Source organism: Erinaceus europaeus, chromosome 11 (genome assembly GCF_950295315.1).
Source record: "Erinaceus europaeus chromosome 11, mEriEur2.1, whole genome shotgun sequence".
NCBI lineage: Eukaryota > Metazoa > Chordata > Mammalia > Eulipotyphla > Erinaceidae > Erinaceus > Erinaceus europaeus.
In genome coordinates, this window is record NC_080172.1 from 119,559,477 (window position 1) to 119,582,433 (window position 22,957).

General features: G+C 45.0%; 1 protein-coding gene across 29 annotated transcripts in view; it reads right to left on the reverse strand.

Moving 5' to 3' along the window:
* The window catches only part of EIF4G3 (eukaryotic translation initiation factor 4 gamma 3), a 261,317-nt gene that overhangs the window by 54,470 nt on the left and 183,890 nt on the right, over positions 1 to 22,957 (reverse strand). For 27 of the 29 annotated variants that reach the window (XR_009552322.1, XR_009552324.1, XR_009552325.1 and 24 more), the window contains 6 exons: positions 19,788 to 19,958; positions 17,992 to 18,189; positions 7,449 to 7,595; positions 5,565 to 5,801; positions 3,084 to 3,188; positions 102 to 234 (listed from right to left, as the gene is read on the reverse strand). Coding sequence is in view for 25 of the 29 variants with exons in the window: in XM_060200852.1 (XP_060056835.1) it covers positions 102 to 234; positions 3,084 to 3,188; positions 5,565 to 5,801; positions 7,449 to 7,595; positions 17,992 to 18,189; positions 19,788 to 19,958 (991 nt within the window). In the remaining 4 variants the exon portion in view is untranslated. Of the gene's footprint in view, positions 1 to 101; positions 235 to 3,083; positions 3,189 to 3,854; positions 3,963 to 4,565; positions 4,638 to 5,564; positions 5,802 to 7,448; positions 7,596 to 17,991; positions 18,190 to 19,787; positions 19,959 to 22,957 lie in introns of those variants that run through there. The other 2 variants (XM_060200853.1, XM_060200844.1) reach the window with 2 other exon arrangements.

The window sequence follows — 22,957 nt, forward strand, 5'->3', positions numbered from 1 at the left end:
CTACTATTATTGAGTTATCCTTTCTGATACTACTTCACACCTGAGCCGTCCCTGAAACTTGCAAGCAGAGTCTCTCCCAGACCACTGGGCCCCATCCTCACCTGGTCTTCTTTTTTCCTTGGTCATAAGCTGCTGGACCTTTCTTTGCTCTTCTTGTTCTTCTATTTTTGCCTCTTTGTGAATCTGTTCAATAGTTTTAGGCCCTTGATCTGCTCTTCGAGAAATCCAATTACACTGTAACAGGAGAACATAGGTTATTAGCTAGATAGTCAAACAAAAAAAAAAAAAAAGAGGAACATTAAATCTATTTCATATTTATTGCTGGAAATTGTTCCCAACTGTAAAACCTGATACTAAGGTGATTTTTCAGCCACTAAGAACTGAAGCTGAAGAGTTAAACTCTTGTAAGTTAACACTGAACATTGTGGACTAACTGCTACGACTTGATAGATAAAAAGACAAAATGAAAGAATTCAATGTATTTCTTTTAAGGTCATTTGTCTATTTGAAAAGACAGAGGAGAGAGGAACCAGGAAGATCAAGAGTCTTTGGTTTTGCCTCAACCTGATTAATAGTCTTGGTGAACTAAACGCGACTTGGACTTTACCATACTTCATGAGTACTCTAAATTGTTAATGACAACATTTAAAAAAAATTTATCATGCGGTTCCAGCCCCTGGCTCCCCACCTGCAGGGGAGTCGCTTCACAGGCGGTGAAGCAGGTCTGCAGGTGTCTGTCTTTCTCTATCTCTCTCTGTCTTCCCCTCCTCTCTCCATTTCTCTCTGTCCTATCTATCAACAATGACATCAATAATAACAATAATAACTGCAACAACAATAATATATATATATATATATATATCATGATTCTGGTATCCAATACAAAGTACAACTTCAAATAAGTAGTACACAGTTATACTTGAACTTGTCCTTCCCTTCTAGCTATTGTTCCAACATCTAGAATAAATGCAAGCGGTTGAAGACATGGATGGAAAAATTTACTATTTATTTATACTGGCCAAAAGCAAGGAGGCAAATTCTGACCAACTAGCAATGGTTTCGATACAAAGGATTCTGAGCTCAACCTGGCGTTAATTAACAAGAGAAGGAATCATTAACGACACCTGATCTGGGGTTAGCTGCAGTGTAATCTGCATGTGAGTTACAACGAAAAGATTGAAAACAGATTCTAGTGGTAAGAACTGTATCTGGTGTGAGAAAAAGGGGAAAAAGTAGAACAGGAGGGTGGACAGGAAAATTATTAGAAAAAATATATATCACTAGTGTGATAAATTACAGCACTGAATGTCTAAACATATGTGCAAAAGCAGAACCTTCCCATTTTAGAGATGAAGAAAGCATAGCTCAGGGAAACAAAATTTCTTTAGAGCATGAGGACTTTTTGATTGATTTGAACACTAGATGAGTTTTAATTGTCTATGTTTGAATTCAGAATGCCTGATTTATATACAAACTGCAATATATTAAAGGAACACACTGTTCTGATCTGGCCTTTTCTCTCTTTTTTAAAAATATTTATTTCCTTTTGCTGCCCTTGTTTTATTGTTGTAGTTATTATTGTTGTTGTTATTGATGTCATCATTGTTGGACAGGACAGAGAGAAATGGAGAGAGGAGGGGAAGACAGAGAAGGGGAGAGAAAGACAGACACCTGCAGACCTGCTTCACCGCCTGTGAAGTGGCTCCCCTGCAGGTGGGGAGCCGGGGGCTCGAACCACCAGGATCCTCACGCTGGTCCTTGTGCTTTGAGCCACGTGCGTTTAACCTGCTGTGCTACGGCCCGACTCCCTTTGATCTGGCCTTTTAAAAATGTACAGGTATTATTATTTTTTTGCCACTAGGGTTATCTCTGAGGATCAGTGCTGGCACTATGAATCCACTGCTCCTGGAGCCTTTTTTTTTTTTTCTTCCTTCTTTCCATTTTTTATTTGATAGGAGAGAAACTGAGAGGGGAGGAGAGGTAGAGAGGAAGAGCAAAGATAGACACCTTCACTGCTTGCAAAGCTTCCCCCCGGCAGTTGGGGAACAGAGGCTTGAACACGGGTCCTTGCACAGCCAGTGTACCACGGCCTGACTGCACCATTTCTCAAAAGCAAAACACCAGATGATATGGACCTACTCGTATCTAAAGAAGAAAGTGGATGGGACAGACAAAACCAATGAAAACAAATCCTTCGACTTGAAAAGTAGAGCTGAGGTCACCAGGGACCAAGAGGAGTGAACTGGATGGGTGAGGAGGCACAGCTGTCAGGCCAGGTGTGGCACATGCTTGGTGCACACTGTGAAGAGGTGTGCGATGCCACTTCTAAACACACAGTCTTGTAAAGCTTGATAATAAAAGCAAGAAGCAGCAGCACAGGACAGGAAGCAGCAGCCTCTCTGACCACCAACAGCTCTGGGGAGTCGGGTGGTAGTACAGTGGGTTAAGCGCACGTGACACAAAGTGCAAGGACCAGAGGAAGGCTCCCGGTTGGAGTCCCCGGCACCCCATCTGTGGGGGGTGTGTGGGGGGGTGGGTCACTTCACAGGCAGTGAAGCAGGTCTGCAGGTGTCTGCCTTGGTCTCCCCCTCTGTCTTCCCCTCCTCTCTCAATTTCTCTCTGCCCTACCCAACAGTGACTACAACAATAAAACAACCAGGGCAACAAAAGGAAATAAATAAATAACACAGCTCTGGTGGAGGCTTACTAATCCAAGTTCTGACAACCTTACAGCAAAAGTACTGAGTTTGCAACAACACAAATATTAAGACACACTGTCTGATCCACTTTTTCCCACTTGGGCCATCTGGGCGATCACTGGGGCTTAGAGCCTGCAGGAAAACCACACCCCTCCAGGTGGCCATTTCCCCCTTTTTCACTTTGACGGAGAATGAGAAACAGAGACGGGGAGAGAGAGAGAAAAAGAAACACTTGCAGCACTACTCCACTGCTTCTACTGGAACCCAGGTCCTTACCCATGGTGGCTGATGGCTGTGCTCTACCAGGTCTGTCACCACCTGGCCCTGCAGTCCAGTTTTTTTTTTTTTTTTAAAGTGACAGTTATATTATCTTCTTCTACTTACCAGTCTTAGGTCTATGACATCCTGAAGCATGAATCGAATTCTAGATGAGGTTTTCCTTTCTTTTACAATTTTCTCCATCTGATTGAAGTATTGGTCCATACGTGGCTTCAAGAGACAAGAAAAAAAAAAAAATCAATATCCCGTCAGAGACATGCCAATGTGATTTTACCAAGTAGATAAATTCTGGGAGAGGTGAGGGTAGAACCAGGGTCTCATTTATGTATAACTTAATTGTCTAGGCCATTTGTTTTCACTCTAGAAAGAGATTCAGACAATATAACACTAAAACTTTCTCTGGACTCTGCACCCCCCTGTGGTACCAGGGTGCAGAGCTGGCTGAGCTGTCTCATAGGCCCACCAGGGCAGAGGCTTCCTGCGTCTTTTTTAGCATTATGTCACTAGTGGTTTAATAATGGTTTGCAAGATGGTCAGATTATAGGGTATAGTTCCACACAACCCAAGTTCTTTTTTAATTTAATTAATTTTTACATTACAGAAGTACATGTCGACAGGGGTTTGGATCCACACTGTTCCCACCATCAGAGTTCTGAATCTTCAGTCTCCCCACTGCAATCCACCACAGTTCCACTAAGGTTGTAGACACGGGCCCCCATCTTCTCTACGACTGTCCGTCCGCAGTTATACATAGCTGCCCCTTCTTTTCTGACTCCGTCCTCTCTTCTCCTCCAAGCTGCTCATGACATCATGACTCCCTCCACATGTCCCTCTCCTTTCCCTTCTTTCTCTCTGGGTGCTGACGGAGCTGAGTGCTGAGTCCTCTTACCTTCACCCTATCACTTCTCCCCTGCTGGGAGTCTGGATCAAGGTTTTTTTGGGGAGCAGAAGGTGGAAGTTCTGGCTTCTGGAGCTGCTTCTCCACTGAGCATGGGCGTTGACAGGTCAGTCCGCACCCCCAGCCTGAGCATGGGCATTGACAGGTCAGTCCGCACCCCCAGCCTGTCTGTTTTTCCATATGGACCAGAACTCTCAACCCAAATTCTGTGTGTTGCCCCCTCTGCCCCACCCCAGTCACCATAGTTGTCACAAATTCTGGGAGACAGTTTGGCTACTTTATCTTTTCTCTCTCTCTTTTCTTTTTTAAAGCTTTTTTTAATTATCTTTATTTATTTTATAGACAGCCAGAAATTGAGAGAGAAAGGGGTGATAAGGAGAGAAAGAGAGAGAGACCTGCAACACTGTTTTACCACTCGCAAAGCTTCCCCCTGGCCCGCACCACAAGTGGGGACCAGGGGCTTGAACCCAGGTCCATGAGCACTGTAACATGTGTGCTCAACCTGGTGCCCCACCACCCAACCTCTCTTTCTTCCTTTTTTTTCTTTTTGATTTTGGTTCATTTCATGTGCTTTAATGTCCTGTCTTCTATATCCACGGTAGAAAAGGTAATTGAGCAAATGACTCTCAAAGCCTATCTATTCTCGGTAGCTGGCAGTATATGACTACGTATAGAGTAACAGAACATACATGTAAGGGGCCAGGTGGTTGGGTGTGCAAGCTGGAATGTGTAAGGACCCAGGTCCAATCCCTAGTCGCCACCTGCGAGGAGTGGGGGGAGAGCGTCACAAGTGATGAAGCAGAGCTACAGTTCTCTCTTTCTCTGTCTTCCTTGTCCTTCTCAATTTCTCTCTCATCAACCAATAAAATAAAATACAACGTAATAAAAAGAATACACATGTAAGTGTTCCATTGCTGCTCCATGGCCATTTCTTTTGCCATCTTCTGTGCTGACAGTGATGTGAAACAGGGCTGTCTATATCTCAGGAAAGACAAAGTGAAGTTGGAGGAACTGAGTTTCCTTTAATCTCTGAGCTATCAGACTGACATCAAACTTCTTAGCACTGAATTCCATTTACATAAGTAAAGATAAAAGATCCCCAAGGTTTTCTGTCAAGCCAAGTATAATCCTAAATTCAGATATTATAAAACATTTCTGATATGATTTCTTTGAAGCTTTCTTCACCCAGCCCTTATTTGGAGAGCACCAACTTATATATTGGGATTTATGATACGCAGACAGCTGTGCCATTAAGGCATAAACTTGAGCAAGCAATTCAGTTCTTTTTATACTCAGGCCGGCTAGTATCCACTTTGACCCATAAATTAGTCTATGGCAATGGCCTGTGAAGTGACTGCAGACAAAAGACAAGGGACAAATAGCTCAGGAACTACTGCACAATTCACGAAGCAGCTGTCACAGCATCTGATACCGCTTTCACTTCTGACTAGGAAAGCTATGGCACGGAACATAATGGCCAAATACTGCCCATCAGCAAAGCAAAGGGAAAGTAAGCAGCCTGGGTCAGAGGGGCAAACCGTGTAAGTTTTATATTTTCCCCAACAGTGCTGCTCAGTCCCGCCCTGGCTCTTGGAGGTGCTGGGGACTGAGCCTGGAGTCTCAGGCAAGGAGTCCCACATGCCACCAGCTCAGGACACGCGCTGTGTCCGAGCCTGAAGGGGACCTACCTTTGCTTTCTCAAAGTCCAGGTCCTTGCCGATGGTGGTGAGGAGGCGGCACAAGCACTCCAGAGACTCCTCGTCGTGGTTCTTCAGCAGCTTCACCACACAGTCGTGCATGATGGCTTCTGTCAGCATCTTGAGTTTAAAAAGCTCTCCGATGAACTTGATGTTCCCAATAGATCTCCGCCGGGCCTTGTCTTTGGCTTCTTCTAGCTCCTCATGCAGCCTCGCCTTCTCTTCAGGCTGTTGCGCAAGCAAGAGCAGCATCTTAGTGGCGAATGCTGTGTGAGACACAGTCTTAAAAACACACTCAGGGGAGTCGGGTGGTAGCGCAATGGGTGAAGCACACATGGCGCGAAGCCCAAGGACCAGTGTAAGGATCCCGGTTCGAGCCCCCGGCTCCCCACCTGCAGGGGAGTCGCTTCACAGGCGGTGAAGCAGGTCTGCAGGTGTCTGTCTTTCTCCCCCCCCTGTCTTCCCCTCCTCTCTCCATTTCTCTCTGTCCTATCCGGCAACAATGACATCAATAACAACAATAATAATAACTACAACAATAAAAAAGATAATAAAAAAAGAAAAAAAACCACTCAGATTCATGGTTCCTACCTAGACTGGGGGTCACAAACACCCTCAGATTGCTATATATATTTTTATATATTTATTTATTCCCTTTTGTTGCCCTTGTTGTTTTATGTTGTAGTTATTATTGTTGTTGTTGGAAAGGACAGAGAGAAATGGAGAGAGATGGGGAAGACAGAGAGGGGGAGAGAAGGACACCTGCAGACCTGCTTCACCATTTGTAAAACGACTCTCCTGCACATGGGGAGCTGGGGGCTCAAACCAGGAAGCTCAAGCTGGTCCTTGTGCTTTGCGCCACCTGTGCTTAACCTGCTGCGCTACCTCCTGACTCGCTACTGCTAGATGGTTTGTTATCAGGACATTACCTTTGAAATGCTCTGAGAGCAACTATAGACCCTGTTCTGAAAACTGAATCACATCCAGAATCTGCATCCGTTTCCAGTTTCTGGAACTCAGTGACCTCTCTGAAGCCTAACTGTGAATGTCTGTGAGTTCTTCATGCAGAAGCACTAGGGTGAGTGGTGTGTTCCTTCAGATGCAGCATCCCCACTAGGGTGAGTGGTGTGTTCCTTCAGATGCAGCATCCCCACTAGGGTGAGTGGTGTGTTCCTTCAGATGCAGCAACCCCACTAGGGTGAGTGGTGTGTTCCTTCAGATGCAGCAACCCCACTAGGGTGAGTGGTGTGTTCCTTCAGATGCAGCAACCCCACTAGGGTGAGTGGTGTGTTCCTTCAGATGCAGCATCCCCACTAGGGTGAGTGGTGTGTTCCTTCAGATGCAGCATCCCCACTAGGGTGAGTGGTGTGTTCCTTCAGATGCAGCAACCCCACTAGGGTGAGTGGTGTGTTCCTTCAGATGCAGCAACCCCACTAGGGTGAGTGGTGTGTTCCTTCAGATGCAGCATACCCACTAGGGTGAGTGGTATGTTCCTTCAGATGCAGCAACCAACCCCACTAGGGTGAGTGGTGTGTTCCTTCAGATGCAGCAACCCCACTAGGGTGAGTGGTGTGTTCCTTCAGATGCAGCATCCCCACTAGGGTGAGTGGTGTGTTCCTTCAGATGCAGCAACCCCACTAGGGTGAGTGGTGTGTTCCTTCAGATGCAGCATCCCCACTAGGGTGAGTGGTGTGTTCCTTCAGATGCAGCATCCCCACTAGGGTGAGTGGTGTGTTCCTTCAGATGCAGCAACCCCACTAGGGTGAGTGGTGTGTTCCTTCAGATGCAGCATCCCCACAAGAAGTAAAGGCCTGAGGTGGCAGGCATGTTACCGGCATCCTGACAATAGCACTGACTTTCTGTGACAATACTCACAGCACTGGCAGCTTCCAGTTCTTTCTGTTTCTTTTCAAAGACGTCATCATCTGCTTTATCTTTTTCAAACTCCTTCTGACATCGGTTCAGCAGCAGCTTTCGGAAATTCACCGTGTTGCCAGGCTTGTCTGCCATTGGCACTTTCAGCTACGTATCCAGATGAAAAATGCAAAAGCAGCAAGATCACTTAAATACATCAGTGATTTTTCTCAAAACAAACAAACAAACAAACAAAAACAACCCTATTTTTTCTTGTGCCAAGTACTACTGACTGAACCACATGTAAATATTTCACACGAAATATACATTTTTGCTTTAGAACTTTTATGACTTGATTTTCACATAGAAGATGATGCAAGTCCCTCTCAGATATGCATTCTACCTCACTGATTCTCATGCCTTAAGGTTGTTTTCAAATGTGGAAGATGTTAGTCCTACAATCTGACACGTATATAGATTTACTTTAACTCTATAGGTTATACCTCTTGTTCTAATTAATGGTTTAATCTTTACTGCTATTGTGGATAATTTGGATCAAGGATCAAACAGAGCAGAGGGTCCCTGAAGCCTCAGAAATGCAACTGTGAGTCTCCATTGCCTCTGGAGGCTGGAGCAGCAACAGGGAGGCCCTGTGCTGACATCAGGGGCAGAGACCTGATTGGCAACTCAGAAGAAGGTGCACTCTCCTAGTGGTCTGGAAGTGGGGCTGTGTAGTGGCAGCCTTTCCACATTATTCTCCTAAGGAATTCAGAGACCCTTTGAATAATTTCCCCAGAACCCACAGAGTACAAACGGGATTTGTTTAGAAACTCAAAGGGCCAAGGAGTGCTGTCCTGCTTGGTTCTGGGTGCTGTCAGAGAAGCTGAATTGAGCCCAGGGCTTTGGACCCTTTGGATATGGGAGTCTCTTTGCACAACACCACGTGCTATCTCTCCCCCACCCTGTTTCATCTCTTGGTTAGGAGTGAGTAATTAAGCTAAAAAATCTACTTATAGTTAAAAAGGCCACAGGCTCCCATAGCCTACAGTGAAGATAAAGAAAAGAGGCTTACAGCCAACGTGCTATTCCTCAAGGATTGAGACAACACTGAAACAACTGTTAATTTCTGTAACTGTGAAGTCTTTAAGTACCTTACTTAGACACAAGTCAATCCAGGCAAGTGTGATTAGTAGGTTGAACAGTACTGAGAGAGGGACCTCATAACATACTATATACAATAGTTAAACCAAGAAGAAACATGGGAGAAATGAACCGGGACAAAACCACCGATACCCTCCTCAAAGGTAGAAGAACATAAGAATGAGGACAAGATCCAAACACTAACTGAGGTATTAGTCAGAGGAGTGAAGAAAACGTTTGAAAGTAAGATTATAAATGGGGAAACAGCAAATGAGACTCCGAAAGAAAACACTATCTTGAGGTGATCATAAGGAGCTGAAAGCTGAAATAGCTGAGCTAAGAGCACAAGTAGCTGAACAAGCTAATATAGTATTAGAACAGGGTAACAAAATAGTTGAGCTACAGAAAACAACAGAGGGGAGAGAGAATAGAATCAATGAGGCAGAAAACAATAGCAAGATCCTGAAGGCTGCAAGAGAAAAACAAAGAGTCACCTACAGAGGAAAACCCATAAGATAAGATAAGCAGCAGACTTCTCCACACAAACACTACAGGCCAGAAGAGAATGGCAAGATATCTACCGAGTGCTCAGTGAGAAAGGCTTTCAATCAAGAGCACTGTATCCTGCTAGACTGTCATTCAGACTAGATGGAGGCATCAAAACCTTCTCAGACGAGCAACTGTTGAAGAAATCAATTATCACTCAGCCTGCCCTGAAAGAAGTTCTGAAAGTTGGCAGAGGAGGATCTAGTAGGAGTTGTACTGTTATAGGAAAAGTTATGCATGTACAAACTAATGTGCTTTACTGTTGACTGCAAACTATTAATCCCCCAATAAAGAAATAAAAAAATAAAGTAAAATAAAAGAATACATGAAAGAAATGTTTCTTCCAAAGTAAAAACCTAGGGCAGGGGTAGATAGCATAATGGTTATGCAAAGTTTCCAGTCCCAGGTCCAATCCCTTGCACTGCTATATGCCAGAGCTGAGAACAGTACTCCAGTAAAAAAAAAAAAAAAAAAAAAAGTGAAAACCTAAATCAGATGCTATCTCCTTTACCATAATACTCAAATTACATAGTAAGGCAGTACAAAAATAAGATCTGGAAAGATCCAGAAGAGACAAGGAACATTCATGAGCAAGATGATATGCAATAGAACAGTAGCATGACATAGGTTCCAGAATCAACTACAGACACTAAAAGTCAGCTATATATATCGAGAACAGAAGTAAAGCAGGTGGTAAAGACAGCAAACAAGCAAAGCTCAGTGAAAACTATGTTAAAAGATGGGGTTTGGGTGGCGCAGGGAGGCCTGGTCTGAAGGAGCTGGGAGCAGCGCTGCTGGTGTTCTGAAGGTGAGACTGAGAGACTGTGCTTCTTCAGCATTTACAGGCATGATAACCAAGGTTGGCCCAAAACCAAGACAGAGAAAGTAACAGGAATCTCCCAACCCAGATTTTAGTTTTACTGTTCAAAACCAGGGAAGCACACAACTATAGTGAACCTAGAGTGCAGCTACGAAGACTTGGTGAGAGTTGGTGAATGTGCCTTTCAAGTCACGGATGAGAAAGTCGTCACTGAAGACAACATCAGAACATGGAAGTCAAAGAGCACTGGCATCCAGACATGGAAGCAGGGTTTGAATCCCGGCTCTACAACTAGTAAGTTCTATAACCCTGAGAGCTCTGGATTCTGACATAAGATTCGGGGGCTGTGATATTCCAAAGAGACTCTCTCAGGCTGTACCTTTCTCATTAAAATGTTAATGTCATTTTAATGTTATTCCTTAGATTTTATGTACAATATCTGATGGACTAAGGGGTATAAAATTTAAAGTCAATGCTCATAATATTTTTCTTTTATGGATTATTCATTTTGAATTTTGCTGAAAAAGTTTCTCTACTCAAAGTTCATAGTGATAATCTCCAAAACCTTGCTTTTCCTATTTAGATTTAAAAAAAAAAATTTATTTATTCCCTTTTGTTGCCCTTGTTGTTTTATTGTTGTAGCTATTATTGTTATTGTCGTTGTTGGATAGGACAGAAATGGAGAGAGGAAGACAGAGGGGAGAGGAAGATAGGCACCTGCAGACCTGCTTCACTGCTTGTGAAGCGACTCCCCTACAGGTGGGGAGCTGGGGGCTCGAACCGGGATCCTTATGTCCGTCCTTTGCTTTGTGCCACGTGCGCTTAACCCGCTGCACCACCGCCTGACTCCCTCTTACTTATTTTTGCTGCTCTTGAAGTTGCTTGATTTTTATACCTGATTTCTACATGGACTATGAACCTAATTCCATCATTACACTTATTTCAAGTCTTCAAAAGTAAATCAGCTGAGGTCCTAGATGTCCCTACATTGGTTATCTTTCAGAGAAGAAAGAAGGATACAGTCCTATTAGCAAGGATGCTAAGGAGTGTTACTGCTGTGGATGTCCTGTGAGGGTGTGTTGTTTCTTCCACAAATTCTGATTAAGATGCAGGGTTGTTCTGAACTGGCTCATATCATGAGACCAAATAGGTAAACAGGAATTTTGTGAGCAGGTGGCAAATTATTGGTAGCTTAAAAGTGAAGAGAGTGGGGAGTCGGGTGGTAGTGCATCGGGTTAAGCGCATGTGGTGGAAAGTGCAAGGACCAGCATAAGGATCCCGGTTCGAGCCCCTGTCTCCCCACCTGCAGGGGAGTCGCTTCACAGCCAGTGAAGCAGGTCTGCAGGTGTCTGTCTTTCTCTCCCGCTCTCTGTCTTCCCCTCCTCTCTCCATTTCTCTCTGTCCTATCCAACAATGACGACATCAATAACAACAACAATAATAACTACAACAACAATGAAAAACAACAAGGGCAACAAAAGGGAAAATAAATAAATAAATATTAAAAAATGAAGAGAGTACTAGTATTATCAACTGTGGCAAAATTATAAGTATCTGTTATATTTCAATAAAAATCAAAATGCTTGTTGGGCATGGAACATGGTCCAATGAACAAGTACAAGCCGTTCCACAGTGAGGCCTCAGGTTTGACTTCTGGCATCACTATGAGCAACTGCACTGCGCCAAGGTTATTCCACGAATAACCTTGGTGAGCAGTGTTCTAGTGTCTCTCCCTCCCTGACTCTCTAAAAGTGCAGAAGAAGATATAAGGCTAGGGGTAGGGAGACGGCATAACAGCTATGCAAATATAAATCAATGAATGAATAAAAAGGTTTAAAAAGTCATATTGAAGTCCCCAGGGCCAATCCATGGCATCACCACATGTTAGAGCGAAAAAGTACTCTGGCTAAAAACCAGAACAGAGCTAGGGGGTGGGCTCAGCTATACAGTGCACGTTAGCATGCACAGGGACCTGGGTTCAAGCCCCGGTCCCCAAAGCTTCACTGGCCGTGAAACAGCGCTACAGATCGCTCTCTCCCCTACCACCCCTCCCCTCAATTTCTGTCTGTATCAAATAAGTATTTATTTCTAAAAAGGAAACCATCAATTGGCATGATCATTAGAAAACAGGCTGGATTTGTGGCTCAGAGATAGGTAATATCACATGTGAGACCTGGGGTTCATGGCCAGGTACCAAGATGTAATGATGAGTATAGTACAGATTCAGGGGACTTACGCTGAAGCGGTGGAAGCTCTGGCATGTAAGGGCAAATACAGACATCTGCTGAAGCACTGTCTGGGTTTGGGCAGAGAAACGGGACTGGTGCTGAGGGCAAATACAGACATCTGCTGAAGCACTGTCTGGGTTTGGGCAGAGAAACGGGACTGGTGCTGAGGGCAAATACAGACATCTGCTGAAGCACTGCCTGGGTTTGGGCAGAGAAACGGGACTGGTGCTGAGGGCAAATACAGACATCTGCTGAAGCACTGCCTGGGTTTGGGCAGAGAAACGGGACTGGTGCTGAGGGCAAATACAGACATCTGCTGAAGCACTGCCTGGGTTTGGGCAGAGAAACGGGACTGGTGCTGAGGGCAAATACAGACATCTGCTGAAGCACTGCCTGGGTTTGGGCAGAGAAACGGGACTGGTGCTGAGGGCAAATACAGACATCTGCTGAAGCACTGCCTGGGTTTGGGCAGAGAAACGGGACTGGTGCTGAGGGCAAATACAGACATCTGCTGAAGCACTGCCTGGGTTTGGGCAGAGAAACGGGACTGGTGCTGAGGGCAAATACAGACATCTGCTGAAGCACTGCCTGGGTTTGGGCAGAGAAACGGGACTGGTGCTGAGGGCAAATACAGACATCTGCTGAAGCACTGTCTGGGTTTGGGCAGAGAAACGGGACTGGTGCTGAGGGCAAATACAGACATCTGCTGAAGCACTGTCTGGGTTTGGGCAGAGAAACGGGACTGGTGCTGAGGGCAAATACAGACATCTGCTGAAGCACTGTCTGGGTTTGGGCAGAGAAACGGGACTGGTGCTGAGGTCTCTTCCTCCTACCTCTTTCCCTCTAAGAAGAAAGGAAGAAAGAAGATAGATAGGAAGGAGAGAAAGGGGAATAGAAAGAGAAAAAGAGGAAGAAAGAGGGAGAGAGAGGAAGAGAAAGAGAGGGAGGAAGGAAGGAGTAAGGAGTCTGGGAGGTGTTGTATAAGGGGAAACTCCAGTCATTCCTTGACATTCCATTTTAAAAAATCATTGTAAAACTATGCAAATAATTATTGCAAAATAAAAATAGTCTGTATACATAAATGTGGACATTTAGAATTTTATGAATGCAAAGAAAACTATAAAGGAATATATTCAGTCATCCACACTGAAGATTAGGCATTTTTCTTTGTACATGTCTATAATACTTGACCTATTACTGTGCAAGTAAAAATATGGCAATAAAGCTTTAAAATCTTACTTTAAAAAGTGCATATCCAATTCAACAATCAACTTAAATCATTGCCAGGTCTTTTAACAATGATCATTTTCTCTTTCTTCCTTTCCTTTCCTTTCTTTTTTTAGTTTGCAGTGAGTCAATAAATGAAGCAAGCAAGTAGAAAGGCCTAAAAAGATACCTTAAAGCACCTAATGAAATAGTTTCTACTTAAACCTAGATACCCTCCTCATCTATCTCCTATTACATTTCACTCACTCCAAAGCTAACCTTGTCAAAGAAGGACTGCAAAATCTGAATAAGGGCAAGAGACTGGCATACTTTGACGATGACTCTTTAGTCACTATCAGGCCACCCCATCATCTTGGGCCCTAGTCGGAGAGTCCTGGGATTCCCACACAGACACGAGGAGCCTAGACTTTGAATAAATCCCTCTCCCCATTATCACTGGTCATCTCCATCAGGAACAACACAATGGACCCCTTTGGGGGACCCCATAGGACCTTGCCCTCAATGTACATCAACAATAGTAGAGAATGTTCCATCTTCCAAAGGGGGGTTGAACAACATAATCTACCACCTGAAGAAGATGGGTCCTGAAATTTGTCAACTCGGAATGTTCCTACTCATGACCACAGAACGTGAGTTCAGACCTTCAGGGATGTAGAGGTTACACAGGATCCTGAGCTGAACATGGGCCCCAGGTCACATCAATGGGGTTTATAGTCAACAGTATTTATACACTTTTCTCATATTTGGAAGCTACTCTCTTCCCTGATCCAGCTTTCTAGCCCTTTTTCCAGCCATGACATCATCTCCCCAGACAATAACTTGGGTCCACCTGCATGTCAGCTGTCAGGCTCAGGCAAAAACTAATAAAGTCGTGGGCCCCTTGGAATATACTTAAAATAGACCTACTAGCTATTTCCAAAAACCCCAAATCTTCATCTGCAATATTCAGCCTTTAGGTTCATGATTAATCAATAATTTGTTCTGCTTTATAGTTTAACTCTTTTTCAGCCACCAGGTTTCAGATGCTAGCATGATGCCAACCGGACTTCCCTGGACAGACAACCCCACCAAGGTGTCCTTGGGCTCCGCTTCCCCAGAGCCCTGCCCCACTAGGGAAAGAGAGAGAGACAGGCTGGGAGTATGGATCCACCTGTCAACACCCATGTTCAGCAGGGAAGCAATGACAGAAGCCAGACCTCCCACCTTCTGCATCCACAATGACCCTGGGTCCATGCTCCCAGAGGGATAAAGACTGGGAAAGCTATCAGGGGAGGGATGGGGTACGGAGTTCTGGGGGTGGGAATTGTATCCCTTTTATCCTATGGTTTTGTCAGTGTTTCCATTTTATAAATAAACAAAAGCAGTCATCACCTGGGTTCGGAATCTGTTCGGAATAAATATACAGCTGCCACCAGCCATTTTCTCTCTCTCTCTCTCTCTCTCTCTCTCTCTCTCCCCCTCTCATTCAATAGGATAGAGAGAAACTGAGAAGGGAGATGGAGATAGTGAGGTGGAGAGAAAGGGGACACCTGCAGTAAGTGGCCGTACTCATCAGGCATCTTGTTTGTCACTAGGGCCTAACAATATTGTCTAGGCACAATGCCCTGCTGGGCTATAGTTTGAGCAAATGCTTTGATTAGTCTGAAAGGTCACTCAAACTGTAACCCAGCAGGGACTAATAGGGCTTCTTATTCTAGAACCCACAACAAGGCCTCGGTGGTCTCGTCCACCCAGCAAGCACTATGGTTTGGAAAAGTGTAGGGCTTACTACAGGCAGAGTGTGGACGACGGACATCACATACACAAGTCACATCTAGTTAGTTTTGCTGTCATAGTAACAAGATGTATGAACCAATCTGTTTTCAACTAAATACTGAGGTCTGGAGGTTATGTAGCTGCTTGAAGTTTGTAATGTCAAAAATGGCAGAGTAACGAGTTAAAGTTTAACATTCTGCCATGCTCAAACTCTCCGTCTTAGAACCTCCTAGAATATACCCTTTGTTTTCTTACCTCTAGGGTTGTTACTGCCACGACAAATCCACTGCTCATGGAGGTAGTTTTTATTTCTTCCATTTGATTGGATAGGTTGGAGAGGAATTGACAGGGGAGCGGAAAACAGAGAGGGAGAGAGACAGGGGAGCGGAAAGCAGAGGGAGAGAGACAGGGGAGCGGAAAACAGAGGGAGAGAGACAGGGGAGTGGAAAACAGAGAGGGAGAGAGACAGGGGAGCGGAAAGCAGAGGGAGAGAGACAGGGGAGCGGAAAACAGAGATGGAGAGAGACAGGGGAGCGGAAAACAGAGGGAGAGAGACAGGGGAGCGGAAAACAGAGATGGAGAGAGACAGGGGAGCGGAAAACAGAGGGAGAGAGACAGGGGAGCGGAAAACAGAGATGGAGAGAGACAGGGGAGCGGAAAACAGAGATGGAGAGAGACAGGGGAGCGGAAAACAGAGATGGAGAGAGACAGGGGAGCGGAAAACAGAGATGGAGAGAGACAGGGGAGCGGAAAACAGAGATGGAGAGAGACAGGGGAGCGGAAAACAGAGATGGAGAGAGACAGGGGAGCGGAAAACAGAGATGGAGAGAGACAGGGGAGCGGAAAACAGAGGGAGAGAGACAGGGGAGCGGAAAACAGAGATGGAGAGAGACAGGGGAGCGGAAAACAGAGGGAGAGAGACAGGGGAGCGGAAAACAGAGATGGAGAGAGACAGGGGAGCGGAAAACAGAGGGAGAGAGACAGGGGAGCGGAAAACAGAGATGGAGAGAGACAGGGGAGCGGAAAACAGAGAGGGAGAGAGACAGGGGAGCGGAAAACAGAGGGAGAGAGACAGGGGAGCGGAAAACAGAGATGGAGAGAGACAGGGGAGCGGAAAACAGAGGGAGAGAGACAGGGGAGCGGAAAACAGAGATGGAGAGAGACAGGGGAGCGGAAAACAGAGATGGAGAGAGACAGGGGAGCGGAAAACAGAGGGAGAGAGACAGGGGAGCGGAAAACAGAGGGAGAGAGACGGGGGAGTGGAAAACAGAGAGGGAGAGAGACAGGGGAGCGGAAAACAGAGAGGGAGAGAGACAGGGCAGCGGAAAACAGAGAGGGAGAGAGACAGGGGAGCGGAAAACAGAGAGGGAGAGAGACAGGGGAGCGGAAAACAGAGGGAGAGAGACGGGGGAGTGGAAAACAGAGAGGGAGAGAGACAGGGGAGCGGAAAACAGAGAGGGAGAGAGACAGGGGAGCGGAAAACAGAGGGAGAGAGACAGGGGAGCGGAAAACAGAGATGGAGAGAGACAGAGCTGCTCCAGTGTTTGTGAAGTGACTCCCCTGTGGGTGGAGAGCTGGGGACTCGAACCGGGTCCCTGCCTTCGCACTGTATATGCACTTTACCAGGTGTGTCACTGCCTGGCCCCGCACATAGTGCCTTCTCTGTGCTAATACTCTTTACTCTCTGGGCCCAACTGAAATTCTACTTATTTCACAAAAGTTTGTTATTCCCTTGCCAAAACAGTTTTGTTTTACCAGAGCACTATGGTGGTGTGAGAGATAGAAGCTGGGACTTTGAAGCCCCAGGCATGTGAGTCTGTTTGCATAACCATTACACTATCTACCCTTTGCCATACAGTGCTTTAATTAATTGATTTTTTTTTTTTTTTTTTTACTGAATGCTATCCCCCCCAGAGGGGCAAGTATACCACAGATTAACTCAGAACCCTGCAAATGCAGACATGTGTGCCAGCACTATCCTCTCTCCCTGTGCCGTTTTCTTCCAGCTTGATTTTTTTCAATTAAATCCATGACTGAGGCAGTCGTATACGCCAGCTGAATGACACGGATAGGGTTTTATTCACTGTAGAGTGAGTCCCTTAAAAGTCGGAAGATTAAATTTTCCATGTCCCTACAGACTTTCATGCGTTTGAATAGGGCGTTAGGATCTCACATTTTCTTAGTGAGGTAAATGAGTTATATTGAAAAAAAGCCCCAACGGTAAAGGGCACACATTTCTGACACAAGTGCCTTGGCAGAATAACAGGCAGGAAAACATAGATGGCTTATGGCAGTTGAAAGACTGTAGAACAGGAGGCAGTGAGCACTACCCACAAGTTCTTTGGTATCCAGTTCTGTCTTTACCTAGATGTGATAGGGTGTGACGATTAAATAGCTTTGGATAATATAAAGAGAAAGAGATCTAACAGATCTGTAAGAGGAGAAATGACCAGTATAGAATCTTTATGACCATAACTACTCATTCTTTCCACAGATATTCAAATAACAATGTTTTTCAATTTTGAATTTAATTAAATTTAAATATGCACGTTATTTCTATAAAATGAAAGTTAGCTGCCCTTGACAATGATACCATATGACTAACTTTATTTAATCTCTTACCTGAATCAAACAGTATCAAGCCTGTTTCAGTCTAGTCCTAGTATTCCTTGCACAGGGGATACACACTTTTACGACGCAGGAGCACCTTACACTCTGTCAGAAAGCACTACAAATATTTCCTCCCCTGGTCACTGGCCCAATAGCACTACTGGGAAGAGTGTGTAGGGAGGGGAAGATACACCTCTTGGAGACTTATGGTTTTACTCCTTCCTTCCTCTCTTCTTACCGTTACTAGACATCGACACATGTTTGCATAAGCCACAGAGAAACTCGGTTCGTCAACAGCCTTCTCAAAGACCAGGTCAATGACTCCTTTCAGCCGCTCCTCTGTGTCAACAGTCAGCCCTGACACTTGCTTCATCAGCTGGTTGAACATCTGTGGCGTCAATTTATTTAATATGCTCCGAACTTTTCTAAAAAGCTCCTAGGAGGGTCACAAAATAAAAGAGCATTATAGAGTATTTGTGACAATAGGAAGCTTTTGTTACGATTAGGATCTTGTTCATGATTTAAAGCCCAACTTCCCAAATTACTCAAGGACTGTGAGCTAGTCACGTCATAATAAAATCACCTAATTTATCAGAGGTAGAAGGAAATCAGACCATCATCTCCTTTTATAGTGACGAGTCTCATCAGGTACACATTATTTACTATGCATTCAAAGACAGAGGCGGAGACAGAGGAGGGAAGACACCGCAACATGGAAGCTCCCCACATGCGGTGAGGGCCGGTCTAGCACCTGTGCTGTAAACGTGGCGCTTCACCGGCCCTGTGTTACTGCTGGGGCTAGGTAAGCTTACAAGCGCTCACTGCTCCCTACCGGTGGCCATTTTCATTCACAGAGGGTGGGGAGACGCCGCAGCCCTGTTCCGCTGCTCATGAAGCTTCCCTCCATCAGGTACTACCACATGGCAGCCAGGGGTTCGAACTCAGCTCCTCATGGTTAAGCACGTGCCCTAATGGGTGAGCCACCTTGCAGTTCCTACTTCTTTTTTTATTGAGGCAATATTTGTTTATCTGGTACCTTTCTTTCTTTCAGAGATTTATTTATTTCTATCTCCACCTCTTCAATTTCTCTCTGTCCTATTCAATAAAAAAAAAAAAAAAGGAACAAATGCCACCAGGAGCAGTGAATTCATAGTGGTGGCAAAAATAAATATATAAATAGTAAGACTGATGCAGTTGTGTTTTTAGATCCATTATACTTTCAAATTCAGGTAACTGAAATAGCACATTTGACGGCGTGCTGTGTGTCATGCACACTGAAGGAAGCTTTGGTGTTTTTTCACTCTAACTCTTTTTTAAAAAAAATATTTATTTATTTATTTATTCCCTTTTGTTGCCCTTGTTGTTTTATTGCTGTAGTTATTCTTATTGTCGTCGTTGTTGGATAGGACAGAGAGAAATGGAGAGAGGAGGGGAAGACAGAGAGGGGGAGAGAAAGACAGACACCTGCAGACCTGCTTCACCGCCTGTGAAGCGACTCCCCTGCAGGTGGGGAGCCGGGGACTGGAACCGGGATCCTTACCTCGGCCCTTGCGCTTTGCGCCACATGCACTTAACCCGCTGCGCTACCGCCCAACTCCCTCACACTACCTCTTATTTATTTATTTGGATCTCAGAGACAGCCAGAAATCGAGAGGGAAAGGGGTGACAGGGAGAAAGACAGAGAGAAACCTGCAGATCTGCTTTATCATTTGTGAAGCTTTCCCCGTGCAGGTGGGGACCGGGGGCTCGAACCCAGGTCCTTGCGCACTGTAATATGGGGCTTAACCAGGTGCACCACCACCTGGCCCCTCTCTACCTCTCCTTTTCTGTCTTGATTATAATTTATAATGCACACTTAGATATTGACCTGTATGTAAGGATATGGACAAGTACAGAAGATTCTAGCCAAAATGATCTCCACAACAAGATTTTATTTAAAAATATGTATTTTAATGAAAGCTCTATGCGTATTAATAGGACAGTATGACAAGTCAGAATAAGTCAAGACAGTGCTGAGATGGACTGTGTTCTCACCTGAGTCTTAATGTTTTCAGGGTCATCTGCCTGACTGTCTCTCTTCTGGCTGGGCTTCCAGGCATTCTCCGCCTTCTTCAGGTGTACATCTTCCTTAACAGAAACGGTGATGATCTTCCTCGGCTCTCGTCTCTGGCCAGGTTGAGACCTCCGTGATCCAACATTCAACAACTAGGACAACAATATTCTTTATTATAGCTGGACAGTGTACTTAGTCTGCTGTCTTTAGTGTGCCGCTCAAGTCAAATCCAACGGTGCACCAACTACTTTTAGATGCAGAAAAGAGTATCAGACACCAAGTCAGATGTGGGTTTTTTTTTTGGCTGCTGCATATGTTTGTGATGACCTTGGTATACTATAGGTATAATACCACCATATGGTGTTAAGAGTACCACACTAGCCAAACAACAAACATAACTATCACTAACTGAAATTCTATTTTAAAATTTTATTTTTTTATGAGAGAGACAGAAAGAGGAAGAGAGAACCAGAGCATCACTCTGGCATATGAGAGATGCCAAGAATTGAATTCGGGGCCCTACCCCTGCACGGCCAGTGTTCTACTTGCAAGGCTACCTCCTGGGCTGTTAAAGCTCTATTTCCCACTAGTTGTTTGATTTTGAAATTATCACATAATCACAGTCACATTCAGTTACAAATCTTCAGTAAACATCTAATGTGAAATGAAAATATGATCTTATCAAAATTCTCTGGGGGCTGGGCAGCGGCTGACCCAGTTGCATGCACACAAGACTATGTGCATGGACATGGGTTCAAGCCCCCTGTTGATACCACCTGCAGGTGCCACTCTCCCTCCCTCCTTCCCTCCCTCCCTCCCTCCCTACACCCTCCTCAATTTTCTCTCTGTCCTATCTAAAAAGTAAAGAAAAAATGGCGGCTAGGAGTGGTGGAGCCCCAGCAATAACCCTGGTGGCAACACTAATTTGAAGAGTCTCCTTTAAAAGCATCTGGCAGGAGTTAGGTGGAAGCGCAGCGGGTTAAGTGCACGTGGCACAAAGCGCAAGGACCGGCGTCAGGATCCCGGTTTGAGCCCCCAACTCCCCACCTGCAGGGGGGTCACTTCACAGGCAGGTCTGCAGGTGTCTGTCTTTCTCTCCCCCTGTCTTCCCCTTCTCTCTTCATTTCTCTCTGTCCTACCCAACAACGACATCAGTAACAACAATAATGACTACAACAATAAAACAAGGGCAACAAAAGGGAATAAATAAGTATATATATATATATATATATATATATATATATATATATATATATATAGGCATCTGGCAACAGTTTCTAAGACTGTGAAAATGAAGGTGGTTATCTTCAGGAGGTGGTGGGAGGTGGGGACACTGAACTTCGGTGGTTGGTGTGGAACCATACACTGCAATGTATGCTTTTAAAAAACTTTATTGAATTAGACAGGACAGAGAGAAATTGAGGAAGGGAGAGAGACAGAGAGGCACCTGCAGCTCTGCTTCACCAGTTGTGAAGCTCACCTCCTGCGGGTGGGGACCAGGGGCTTGTGTGTACTCAACCAGGGCACCCAGCCCCTGGAATTATACCATCCTGTAACCCACAATTAATCACAAATGAGAAAAAGATAATAAAAACATCTGGCCTGTGTTCTCTTACTCCGCCTCTATCCCTTATCCTGCTGTCTGAAAAGTAGACACAATGCATTTTTGTCATCTTGTTCCCCAAGCAGAATGTGAGCTCAGGAAGGCAGAGTCTGCCTCTGGCTTGCTCCAAGCTTAGCTTCCAGGCCTAGAGCAACACATGGCACACAGTAGGTTCTCAGGACGTATTTGCTGGGACCAGCAAAACAGCTCAAGTAAGAAAAGCAATACAAGAAAACAATTGTCTGAAGCAGACACTTTTAAAATTTAGGGTAATTGATGTGGGTTAGTATGTGGAATATACCTGGACAAATTTCAAGTAACTATATGACAAGATGGTTTAACTGATTTAATGCAAACACATGCACATCCAAACTGGTCAAAAACTAAAGTTGTTGAGTGTTATGAAAGATAATGTCAAACTCATGAGAATAGTTAGAAAACTGTGCATTTAAAAGCCACTGTTACTATTAGTGAATACTCCTCGACATGTGAATAGAGTGACAATGGTGATTTTTGCCACATCTAGCTACCTTCCCTGAGTCAAATGGGTGAATGTCAGATGAGAGGCTTAGAGATGTGAGAGACATTACAAATAGGTAATGATGTACCAAAAAAAAAAAAAGTTTTGAAAAACAGCAGAGATTTCTCAGAATGTCAAGGCAAAGAACTGCACGCCAACCCCCAGAGGGCCAGGTAAGATTCCTGACGTAAGACGTCAGGAACTGAGCAGTGACCTGGTATTGTTGGTCTGCTTCTAGATTCTGCTTGTGAAGCCTTCTGTTTTTTATCATCACATTGGGTCCGCTTGTGTTGCTTGCTATGTGTTCTGTTTGCACATCCACTGTTGGCTGGGCAGTCCCCTGCCTCAGGGATATTGGTTTGGTCTCCCCCTCCACCCCCCCCACCCCACCCCCGCCTCTGGGACTTTTGGTTTAGTCATCGCTGGTTCGAGCTTTCTTCTCCCTGCCCCCTATAGTAGGTATTTTCTTTGTTCTTGACTGTTCCGCAGGAGGAGAGAGAGGCAGGACAGAATTGTGTTGTGATAAGAAGAGATTAGTTTGTTGTACCGCATCCCCGCTCATCAATAAAGAAATACTGCTCTCCGCTCAGCCATGAGTCCCTGGTTGTCTCTGTCTCCTGACCGCGAAGCTAGCTCAGCCTGGACAGACATAATGGCGCCTGAACAGGGACAAGAATCTTGGCTCCACACACATGCAGCAGACCAAAGACCAGATAAGTAAAGCCGCCACGGCCTGCTTTTCTGTTGGGACTATGTATAAGCTTGACAGAGCTTAGGGAGAACTCCCCCATCCTTGGATGGAGGTCTGAGAAGATACCCTCTTGGTGAGTCTCTCTCAACCGAGGTGAGCAAAAGGGGGAAAACTCAGACTTAGTTCTTTCCTTCTTGACTCTCAGGCCCACAGAAACCCCAATACTTCTCCCCATTAACTGCAGGCCACATGGCCGCCTACTTTAAGATTCACTTACTCAAAGTCACCTTCTGGTCACAGAAGAACACACCTTATCACACACTCCATCATACACCTC